Source organism: Haliaeetus albicilla, chromosome Z, assembly GCF_947461875.1.
Source record: "Haliaeetus albicilla chromosome Z, bHalAlb1.1, whole genome shotgun sequence".
Lineage (NCBI taxonomy): Eukaryota > Metazoa > Chordata > Aves > Accipitriformes > Accipitridae > Haliaeetus > Haliaeetus albicilla.
Window position 1 is genome coordinate 49,773,883 of NC_091516.1, and position 12,728 is coordinate 49,786,610.

The window sequence follows — 12,728 nt, forward strand, 5'->3', positions numbered from 1 at the left end:
ATTATTAGTTACACACAAAAGCATTATTGTTTTCTCAGCTGATAACTGAATACTTTGTACATCATGTATAAGCTTTACAGACTTGACGTTAGTAAGCGAACAAAAACTGGATTGCTTGGAAGACAATGCACTGAAAAACAGATAAAACTTAGAGATCCCTGAATGATCCAATAGGATGAGATCCAACCTATAAAAGTAAAGCTATGCAACCATTGCACCATTCTTTTATGTTAGTCTTATTTCTTTGAGTACAGAAAGAAAACTTTCATGTAAGTGGCAATAGCTGGATTTGAAAAACCTGATTCTGAGGATGTTTTGGAGTATTCTGAGGAACTGGGAGCATTGCACTTCAGTTGCAAAGTCCTGTAGTTATCACCGTTATATGAACCAACAGGAATGTAACAGTACATCAACAGCTTGGCTGTTCTCTTACTTAAAGTCTAACTCAACAGTGACAGCAATGGCTTGTCACTACCTTTTCTCAATGGAAGTGAGCCCTGGGTCATACTGTATTTAAGAAAAGAGAGAAACTAGTGAAAAATAAGAATTCATCAATATTGTGAAACAATTCTTCAAGTGGTTTATATCAGATAAAAATCGTACACACACCCCATATTAAGTTTTTTGAAAATTTTCTTTATGTACAATATAAGGTAAGAATGAGATCTGACAGAAGACTAAATCCTTGTGATAAATGTATAGGAGTGTAGGATTTCTGAGAGTAAATTTATAACAAGATAAAGTTAATATATGATAAGTATTTGCAAAATTTGAAGGAAGTTGGTGATTATGATGTCTTGTTTGCAAAAATCAAAACATGGGTGTGACAATTTGATAATGGAATGTAATAAGAGACAATTAATGAAAGCAAAGGTTTCTTAGTGAATTGGTCAAAGTAAGCCTTTTTCTTTTGCCAATTTGAAGTACTTAGTTTGTAAACTTTTGTGGTTCATCGCCCTGTGTAATGTGCTAAAATAGGCTTCTGTTTATGGGATGGCTGGCATTGTTTTGTACTTCATAAAGTTCATATAATAGACAAAGCTTGTCTATTATATGTTTAAGTGTATTCAAAAGGAAATTCAAAGATGTTCTCTTGTAGGATGATGTTCAGTCTTCCCAAGATTCTTTGCCACGCAAGACAGTTATAAAGCTGACATCACAACCAAGGTAAATTATTTATATATTACTTAGTGTCTGAGATTCTTTTAGCAATGTGTGTGTTTTCAGCACCTAGTAGGTTTTTATGCTATTTCATTTTTTTTAACTTTCACTCAAAATAAAGGTAAAATTAAAAAAAAAATTTAAAAAAAAGGTAGAAATGTAGACTGGCATATTATGTTAATACTATTATGTCTAGTTGAAAGAGAACACGGCACTTAAAAACTGTAGAAGTTTCTCACCACTCATTCAGGTGCAGCAAGGAAAGTAGTCTGTTACTATGTGCTTTTACAGCATTGTAATCCTTCATAAGTTATGCTTGAGAGCAGCAGTAGAAAATTCTAATTAAACATCATTACACTTGGCTCAATTAACACTGTGAGCAAAACCATAGTTTTTATAAGGCCTAAAAAAATCACAATATATAAATGCTGCATTGTCTTTAATATTCAAGTAAAAGATAAACTAGGACACTGGTTTTTCTCTTAACTCCAACTTTCCATTGTCTTCAGTCCTCTAAAGTTAAATCTATGTGTGTGTGTATATGTAGTTTCAATATAAGCTTGTCTCTAGAACAGTCATGTAGACATAAGTACTATTTTTTTTTTAATAGGACTTTTATTCTCTTATTGGAGTGCTACATAGGTGTTAATAGATTATCTTAAACTTGGCCAAAAGGTTAAAAAACTCAGGTGCCTAGCTATTTGTTTAACTAAAATCTTCTAACTCTTATCATAATATCCCTTCAGATATCTTCACTTTCTTTGCCATTTGAGGATAGCTTTAATGCTTTTGCTTTCCTTGCCTAGGTTAGCTGTTGAAATTTCCCCCATGCCCCTTCCATCCTCTGATATGCCTTTTGTTTGCATCTACTGTTCCACTTATCTCTCTGCATAGTATGCTAAATGAGTTTTTCTCTTTTTAGTGTTTATGTATTTCAGGCATTTGTTTGTTTGTTTGTTTTTTTAACTCTTAGTTGTACATTAAGTAGATACACCTGTCCAGCTTTTATGTTTTGAAATTAACGTTAACCTAGCAACCTTCTGCTGCTGTTCTCCAAACTTGACTTAACTTACTAAGAAGATAACATTGGTAGATCATTGCTAATTTTAACTTGTCTATGTACTGTGAAGATATCATACAGTCATATAAGATGTGGTTCATATTCCAAAGACTGTGTAATCAGAATTGTGTGAGATAGAATAAAGAAAAAAATGTGAGGGAGAAGGGCAGGAGAAGGATTACAAGGGAATATTGATATTGCTGCCTGAAAACCTGTTTTTTGCAATGAATTTCTGTTTGGAAACACTTTCAAAGCAATCCTTAAGTGCACACTACTTCATATTTCATTTGTTGTTAACATTTTCAGTTTAATATCTCTGTGTTCAGTTATTCTCTCTTATAAAAATGAGCTTAGTCTTTCTAGGCTTCTAACTTTATCTCTGGTTGTAGTCTGAATCTCCACTAATATTACCATTGTGATAAGTGGTATGTAAGCTGAGGCAGCAACTTTTGCTTAAATCTAGTATGTGAATATTATGACTGTGCATTTGAGTTTTCTAGGTAACCAGTAAAGATGTGAAATGTTAATTTCAGTAGAATCTTAAACTCAACTTGATAAATTTGTCGTTAAGGATTACTGTGCTTAAACTTCAGAGTTTGATGCTTCTAAGACAGAAACTGATTTTTCATTTCAAATTTTGAGGCATCAGCAGATTGAAAATACTGATTCTCATCAAAACTTATTTATTTGGTAATCCTCTATTCATAATAGTCTTTATTGTTCATGTCTGTATCATGAAATCTCTAGGTTTCTTTCTGTTAAGGTGTTCTAATATACCATTATGGGGGACAGAAATTATGTGGGATAGTCAATGTAACTGGCAAGGTGTTAGTTTTCTTTAATTGGCTGAATATTTAGCTTTTTGTAGTTTTGCATTTCCATGTCAAGATTTTTAAAAATAGCTGTATTGTAAATTGATTATTCTTATAAAAGTTTGGTTCGTGTCACCTATAAATTTAGAGGAACACTACTGATGGGAAGCTCATAAGATATATTTTTTTTTATATCTGATTAATTATTCAATCATTTTCCTATTGTTTTCTTATTTTACTGAGTTCATATTGCCCATTTCAAATCTAACCTACTTTTCAACAGTGAAGTAGTTGATAGTATGCTTTTGTCTCTCTCTTCCAGCTTTCCTGTTTGATGTTTTTTAGCTAAGTGTTCCCTTCACTGCTTGTGAAGGTTGTAGTCAGTAGTGAAAACTGATCAGACAGACTGTACAGGAGAGCAACTTGATTACATGGAAAAAAAGAAAAGAGGAAAAAAAAAATGTCTTTCAGTGGTCATTGTTCTAGTATGAAGTAGCTCCAGATTGTTGTGTAGTTGAGAAGTATCTTTCAAACTGCTTCTAAGTAAGTGCTACTTTTAATATATTTGGTATCATTTCCCCCCCATGTTTGCATTCTTGTGTGTAGTGCCCTGTTGCCATCTTTTTATTAATCCATAGTTTTATAAAAAAAAGTAATGTGTAAATTTCAGTGAAATAGGTATATAGAGTTACCTTGCTGTGACTCTGCCACCTTAGAACAACTAAGTGGTCTTATGATCAGGCTTTTGAGTGCTGAAGTTATGGTGTATTTAATTACACTAAACTCCTTTTAATTGACAAATGAAGCTGCGTGCTTTTTTAAAAATTGTTTCTTCTAGCTGAAAAACAAAGCTCTCACAAGATAATACCCAACTAGATATGGAACTACTTTTGTCTTGTTGTATAATTAACAAAGCTCTCACAAGATAATACCCAACTAGATATGGAACTACTTTTGTCTTGTTGTATAATTAACAATTATTACAGTGTCTTGGAGACAAAGCCCATGAGTGTGCTGATAAATTGGATACTGCATCATGCTTGTGAGAACCCTGTCTTTTGATACAATCCTTGCTTCTTGGGAATAGTCTGGCAGGGGTCATACTTCCCAAATGGCAAAAGACTTGCACTCACTGGACTTGGGGAGGGTGTGGGTTTGAACTTCTTGCCATCCAGTTTAAGCTGTCGGCTGTTGATGAAGGGTATGTTGACGGTGTGAGTGGCAAGATTTCCTAGCTATTCTATCTACAGTGTTTCCTGGAGACAGCATTGCAGGGGAATGTGATACATGACCAAATAACTGAATTGTCTGTGTGTACCAACTTGGATTTTGTAGTAGTATTGTTTGGCACAACATGGTGAACTTAGAAGTGAGAGAGACCTAACAGTATCAATCATGCTTTTTTTTTTCCTCACTTCTGGAACTTCAAGTACCAGGCTGGGGAGTTTCAGTACTGAGGTCCATTGCACTCTACAAGCATGGTGTAAGGCATCCCATCTGAACTGAAGATACTATGATACTGAAAGATTTTTTAAAATCATTGATTTAGGATTATTTTTAGTGCTAAACCAGCAATACTTATAATTTTCCCACGAGTTACTTTTGTCAGCTAATCGCAGAGGAATGGTACGATATCTTCTTATCAGGCTAGTTTAATAGCTTAGCAGACCCATTTTCTACTAGTTGAAATATTCAGGTTGCCTGAGGGATTAATCCTGAGTAGGATACACTGTAATCAATGATTTCTTCAAAGATCTGTCAAAGAACTGAGCAGTTTAGTGATATCCACCTTATAAAAGTTTCATTTTTCCAAATAGAGGATACAAAATAATCTAGGCTATTATCCTTACTTTAGTATTTATGAGCAGGTTTTGGAATAACGTTGTAATTAGCAAAGTTTTGGCATAAGTTGTGTTCATCTTGTCGGGTCCAAAATTTGTGATCTTTATTCAGAAAGCAAATTCTGATTTACCTTTAAATTTTGCAGGTTGGTTACCTTTTCAAAAATTCACTGGGCAGGTGTACCTACTGCTTTCTCAACAGAGCACTATAATGTCAAAATTGAAGCTATGTTATTAAGTTTAATGTGTGGTGAAGAATAACGTACAAAGGTCGAAAATTCTTGGCAGAGCAGTGTGTATGTTACTGTATTTGGTTGGAAGATGACAGCAAGGATAACTTGCCTGAGAAGGAAACTTCGTTGGTGTGATATGCCAAAAGGGAAGTCTGTCCTGATGATGTGAAGCAATTGATTAAAGCTTCACACCAAAGGAACTGTATCTTTCTGAGGTTAGAAGGTGACTGGATTGGGGTAATGTTTTAATGTTCTCATTTGGCAGCTTTAACTTTGGTGGTGGGGTTTTTGTTGTCTTTTTTTTGACCTGTGTTGCACATGTTGGTACCATCAATCTAGACAGTTGTCCACTGTAGTTACAAGGAGAGAATGTTCTAACAGCATTTGACATTTTAATAATATACATGTTAATTACCTTTAATGCTTGCATGAGTTCTAATGCATGTGTATTCCTGGTTATATACTGAAACAATTTAAAAAAAAAGGCAGTTGAAACAAGGGTATTTTCAATTGTCAATGAGGGGAAAAAATGTTTAAAGAAAACAAGAAAGAATACACTTAAAATCAGGCCAAAAATATTTGTGGCAGTTCATACATTGTTAATAAGCACACTTGTTCCCGAGGGGAGAAAACAAAAAAAGAAAAAAAAGCCCAAACCCCCAAACCAACAGTTTTAGTTTTTTATTGGATGAAACAGTAATAGCAATATGCACAACCTTGTTATGTTTTTGTTAAAGCGAAGCCTCTGTATTAGTAACTTCGAGGGAGGTGGACAGGATGAATAGTCACTCAATCAAGCCTTAAGAATTTTCTTCTGTTAAGAAACACTTAATTAGACACTTGTATTCTCAGCACAGTAGTGGAAGTAGTTAAAAAATTAGAAAACTGTCTGAAATTATATGTGAACAGCTGCACTTTTAGTTTCCAATACCCTGGCTGCTTAGGCTGAATACAGCCTAATGATTTTTTAAAAATTACATTGAAGTGTTAATCTCTTTGTTCAGCTGCCTGATCAATTTACTAGATTTTAGGTGACCTGTAACTGCCATGAACATGTTCTTTTTGTAGTAAACTCAAGGTCATTTTGACTAAATCGAATGGGCATTTAAAAAGCATTCTGCCTCTTGATTTTCATGATGGGAGAGCTGTTGCAAAGGCAATGAAATGCTTGGCTGACACAGGGTAACTCAGGCGTGTGAATCCTCAAACATCAGTTAATGTGCACTTGAAATAAGTATTTCAGTAAAAATCGGTCTAGCAAAAGTGGTGACTTCAAAATGAACAAAACCAAAAGTAGGATACATTCATTCTGCTTTATAGGTGGAAGTTAGCTGTGCAACTACCTTTTTGACCAAAACTGGCAAATTCTACATTGATAGTGTCTAATGAGAGAGGAAGTGAGGGGCGTGGAAGAGTTCACAGCACCTTGACCTCTTAATTCTCACTCTTTCTGTAAAGTCACAGCAGTTTTTCAGAGATTTCCATTTTTATTGTGTGAGTTTTCTACTTCTTGTGTTAATTACACTACATGCAGGCTTATCTCAGAACTGACTCCTTGCACTGGCAGTTGACATTTCACTAGAAGTTTATCTGGGAACTCTGAAAACAAAACAACAAATAAAGTAAGGGATGAATGTCTGGTTTGATGTAAGGGATAGCTCTTTAAAACTGAACTGTGGTTCATTTTTTTTTAGTTATTATAAATTGTCATTATTAAGAAGAAAAAAGCAGCTTTGATTTGCAATTAATTGCACTCCAAAGCTTTCTGTGGAATTAATCTTCATTTTTCAAAACTCAGTTTTGACTGTCATGCTTCTGAATTCAAGTTGTTCTAAAAGTTGTTAAATTTCAAGCTTCTAGTCATTACTTTTTCAGTACATAAAAACTCTTATAAATCAAACTTTTTTCAGTTTTTGGTCTGTCTTATTGTTGATAAACCAATGACAATCTGTTCTAAACGTTTTTCTTTACTGACCGTCTTTGAAATTGCGGTTGAAAAATTAAACCAGTAAATAAATTGATACAGTTTGTAGCATTTGTAGAATCTTTGCAGTTTCTCAAAACTGCACAAATTAAGGATTTTTGGTTCAATGCACAGAATTTCAACAGGTTTTGTTGGAGTTTACAGTACCAGTGCAATCAGATTGTGAAGGTGTTTGATGCTTCAGTTGCTATAAAAAATTATAACATTGAAATGAAAAATCCCACAATTAGGTTTTACAAGAAATTTCTTGGTTCCTCTAAAAACAGTTTGTAATGGAAGTGTCATATGAAATGCAGAAAGAATAGACTAACTAAGCATACTTTGGGGGTAGGAGAAAAAACTGGGTTTGTTTTTCAAAAAACAAAAAGTCATCATTATGAAGGAATATGCTAGTAAAGAACTGAATACAGCTGAAAGATCTGCATTGTATGCATGTACTTGTTGAAGCAGTTTTGGAAGTAGAATATACACATTTTCAGTATATTTGTGTATTATTTCTTTTTTTTTTCCAGGCACTGGCCCCTTCAGCCTTTTTACTGGAGTTGCTTTGAGGCAATACTGTAGTTAGTCCAAGGCTCTCAAGGCACAGACTGAAGTGATATGGCATACTTAAAGTCTTTCTGCTCTTCTGAACCAGATTTTTTTTCCCTTCTAAATGCAGATTTATAAAGCCTGCACTACAAGAGGAACAAGGAAAGGATTTTAGTGAAGGTACTTCCTGATCCTGAAAAAGTCAGGGGGCTTCAAGCCCATCTTGGACTTCAGAACACTTCACAACTTTGTGGTAAAAGAAAAATTTAAAATAGTGCCTTTGGACTTAATCCTTCTATCCTTAATTGGAGAGCAGCTATGTGCTCCAGATTAGGATATGTGTGCCACTACAATCCATCCAAATCATAGGAAGTATGTGTATCTGGCATATGTAGTAGGTGCATAACATTTTAAAAGTCTTGTCTTAGGTTGATGTTGGTTTTTTGTGTTCTCAAAATTTACAGTTCTTGCTGTGCTGTTGTCTGTGTTTATCGTGAATGCTGTTTTCTTGAGGGTGTTCCATGGTTTGTTTTTGAGAAATCCACACAAAGGTCCTGTTTCCTGTGAGAGTAGGGGGCTGGAATATGTGCCTGTCATCTGCCTAATTCTCTGCCTTTGCATGAGCAATGGATATTATAAAGATAAATCTGCAGAGTTATAAAAAGAGAATTGATAGGAATGTGTGTGAGTTCTCTCACCTTTATTAATGAATCTAAAGTTTGACTTTGGGTTTGTCATTAGGAAGGGCATTCCTGGAGTGATTCAGAATTCTGAAATGTCAAGCTAAGATAAAGGAACTTTTTTTAAAGCACAGTGTCATTGTTTTCAGTTATTTGTATGTTAATCAGAACTGTCAGCCATTACAGCTTTTAGAAGGAATGTGCGATCTAACATTATAGCTCTATTTCTAAACTACACACTTAACTTCCTCTTCAAATGCTGTTATAATCATAGCATAATTCTATTTTGTGTTAGTTGAAACTCTACTGAATTCTTGTGAATTTACTTATTTATTGATAGTATCTCTTTTTTATTTCTTGATGTCATCAGCTTGATTTTGTAATGAAAAGTTGATCTGTGAATAATAGATTCTGTTTCCACCTTTGGTTTTATACCTTATGAAAGCAACACAAGTTTATGTTGTGTGCTTGTAGTTTCAAGTTGAGATTAGATTCCTACTAATTCTTCTCCAGGATTTTTTCATAAACTGGAAAAGATGTCTTATTTAGGAAGAGACAAAAATGCTAATAGTTGTTCATATATGATAATATTTTATTATATATCTTCAAGATTAATATTCTACTCTATAATAAACAGTTCAGCTGCATTATAAGAGTTGCTGCTTAGATGTAAATTGTTGGTTAGTTTGGTTTGTTGTGGGGGGTTTTTTGGGTGGGGGGTTTTTTTGTTGTTGTTGTTATATCTGTGACAGTATTGGCAGTCCCAAATTAGGATTCTTGAATTTACAAGAAGCTTAGCTGGATGCGATGCAGAGGACCATATTAGCATTATTTATCTTATTCAGTTAAGTAAGCTACACAATCTCCTTAGACTTCATCCAGTCAATGAAAAGCCCCTTGGGAAGGTGTCAGAATCTCCTTTTGGGGAGAACTTGCTTTTTTCTGACTATATAGAGGAGAACTGTTTGCTTAACTTGAATTTTTATTAAACTACCCATATTCCCACTGCCCCAAATTTCATGTTTTCATCTGACAGTGTGTCTGAGACTGCAGCTCTTTAATCATAAGGTTTTCCTCACAAAGGACTTTTCTATTTAATTAAAAGTCTAGGATTGTATAGTTATGAGTGCTAATGGTTTCAGTATCTACTGTGTCTTAGAGGAGGTATACATTAAAGTTGTAGCAATTATTGAAACTAAACGTTGTAATATAATTAGGTGTGTTGATGCAGTTTAAAGCACACTTTGACTGTAGTTTCATTTGGTACTCTGAGCTTAAGTTAGTATAGCTTTTTGTGAAAGTTCATTCTCATAATGTGCAGATTAAATTAACACACACACCCCCTCTAATAACCCAAACAGGAGTATTAAAGTAGATAGGATCCCCTTTCTTTAAAACTGGAAAGCAAAAAAGCAGACTTGGCATCATGTTTTAATTCCATACTTCCATTTAATTTCTATCCAGTTTCCTGTAAATGTATTTTTGCCAGTGCTACCTTCACTCAGTTAATAGACAGACTTGCTGGTTGCCTAGCTATTACTTCATTGATAAATGTAGTGTATAACATATTATTCAACTTACATCCTTGGGTATCCATCTGAGCAGGGTGGAGTTTTTTGTGCAAAGTGAGACCAAAAACAAGCACGAAATTCTTTAGTTCAGATCATAAAACCACAAATTGTTTTCTGCTTGTATCAATCTTGCTAATAGAGTAGAATGTAAAAAGATTATAAAATTTGAAGTCATACTGGGAACAAACACTTTGTATAGGATTAGAATTTAAAACTTAGTAAACTGGAGCCAATATTTCATAGTCAAAGAATGAAATGAAGTAGGCAAGTGGAAGTATTACACAACATCTGGAAAAATAATGTGGGGACTAATCAAATTGACATTAGTGAAACAGAAAAAGACTAGGCATTACAGAAGGTCAGATTGAGAGTTACTTGTATGGTATCAAAGGCAATTTTGCTCTTAGATGATTTAAATGGAAATGTTCTGTGTAAAATACAGCTGAAATAGCATGCTATACTCAGACTGATGAAGACGTCATCAAAAATATGGTATCTAAAAAACATACTTTGAGAGATGATACTTTGAGAAGGCTTAACAAGAAAACAAGGGTACTAAGTTGAAGAAACCAACCAAAGAGATGTTGAAAGAGTATCATCTGTTTAGTTTAAAAAGGCTGATAATGAGGAATATAAATCTGTCAATACATACAGGTTTGTTACTAAGAGAATCTGTTGTATTATACTTGCAGTGGAAAAAAGGAAGGTATAATTGGAAGAAATGTTTAATGTAAAGAAATTAAATTTAATTGTGTATTAGCAAAATGGGTGCTTGAGCTGCAGAACAGTATAAACAGTTTTGGATGTTTTCAAGAATAGTGATCGCAACATTTGTCAAAGGTTGTCCTACTGAATTCTCATTCTGCTTAAGAGGTCAAACTACAACAACCTTCTAGACCACTGGGGTTTTTATTAATATCTAGATTTGCCTTTGTATCTCAGTCTTGAGAGTCATAGCAAAACAGCATATTTTGTCGTACCCAGCATGGCCTAAGGTTATAGGCTAGTCTGTTTTGTACATACTATCTTTTGTTTGACCAGCTGGAGTAAACAGGAAAAGTGGACTGGTTTAAGGCATACCAGACCTTCCAGTGACCTGAAATGTTACCTGATGTTTGTATGAGAACTAGCTGCTCCAATGAGAGAACAGCTCTGCTTACAACTGCTGTCCCTAATGCACAAGCACAACAATTTATGCTCAGTTTGTCATACAGGCAAAAAGATTTCCTGTTTAGGATAAAAAGTTGGGGGTTTTTTTCATCTGATGAATATTATTTTGGCACTTGGCAGGTCTGCTATAAAAGAAAAAGTGTTTCTTTATTGCTTTTGATGAAAGAGCTGGGCGCTGGGTATTTTAACTGTTTTACACATTAAGTGTTTCCAGAGTAATACATTTATTTTATTTTACTTTTTTTTACTGTCGGTAGGTAGGTTTCTGATGAGGTGAGAATTGTTGAGTAGAGTAGTAACTACCTACATTAGTAGCAACAGATCAGTTCTCTATAGGAATGCAAAGGTCAAGATATTTCCTAATACTGGAGAATTCTGGATTTTCCCTCTGCCACCCCCCCATATATATATAGCCTATATAGTGTATGTATGTGTATGTATCCAGTTATATTTATAAAGGAAATATCCTAACTTCATAACATCATATTTCTGTAAACTAGTTGGTATGGTTTGCCATGGAAGTATATTTTCCCATCTGGAAAAAAAACAAACAACTCTGATGCGGAATTATTCCATCTTACTGGTATTACTGGTTTTGTTTCCTTTCTGAATATGAACTAGGAAGGAAATTTTCAGATTATTGGACAAGTATCCATGCATATCTCTTAAAAAATGCATTAAATAATTCCTCAGGAATGTATGGACTTTTTAACTCAACTGGCAAATTGATTTCCACATTCTTTGATTCATTATATTTTGATAGCGTTTGCCACTATTAAAAGTTGTTAAAGTTGTGAGCCAAATGTCATTGATACTAGCTCAAGATGCACAGAGGCTTACAGTTCAGTGTTTTGAATAACATGTATTAGAAAAAGTATAATTTGAATGAAATCAAGAGAACATTTCAGAAATGAATATTCATGTGGCAGAGGGGGAAATGAGGATGGTTTTAAGAAAATACCTGCAGAGTCAAATTTTCTTTAAAACAAACATGAATCAAACTTGAATACCTTCAAAAACTGGATCAGTCACATGATTTTCATGCATGAGATTTTGAATGACTTTGTCCAAAACTTTCTCCATTACCTAACTTTCTTGCTAAATAAATTTTGAATAGGACTGAAAGGTGTCTTGAAATGCTGTGAAATGTATAGTTTCTAAAGCTCAATTTAGTAACTGATAGAAAAGTAGTAGAAAAAAAGCATTAATCTGCTGTCAAGGACAGTGTCACGATCATAAGCCTGCACAGTTGGCTTTTGATTAGTCTTGTTCCTAAAGGAATATTAAGAACATGGATTGAGATATTAGAAAATGTCTAATTTTTGTAGAACCAGAGGAACTGCATGACAGATGATTTCAGATGATATCCTGAATCCCTTTTTAAAAAAAAAAAAAAAGTTGCTTAAAGGACACTTCAAGTTGTATATATGGCTTTTATATGGCATTTATTTCCAGAACAATTATTTTGTAGACTCGGTTTCCGTCTTCAGTAATTCGTAGCAGAAATGCCTGCAAACTTGGCCAGATATGGAAAAAAAGTGGATGGGGGGACCTCTACTTAAAATGTTAATTTAATCATACTTCTGACTAAGGAGGCCTTGGTTCTTATGTCAGAGAACATAAGAGCTTTGAATAGAACTAAGTGACTTGATAATAACTTTTGGTTGTTTTTTTTAACCTAGTGT

General features: G+C 34.1%; 1 protein-coding gene across 2 annotated transcripts in view; it reads left to right on the forward strand.

The window, feature by feature from the left end:
* Nucleotides 1–12,728, forward strand: part of MAN2A1 (mannosidase alpha class 2A member 1) — a 137,801-nt gene that overhangs the window by 68,128 nt on the left and 56,945 nt on the right. For both annotated transcript variants that reach the window (XM_069777163.1, XM_069777164.1), the window contains exon 12: nucleotides 1,100–1,167. In XM_069777163.1, the coding sequence (XP_069633264.1) occupies nucleotides 1,100–1,167 (68 nt within the window). The remainder of the gene's footprint in view (nucleotides 1–1,099; nucleotides 1,168–12,728) is intronic.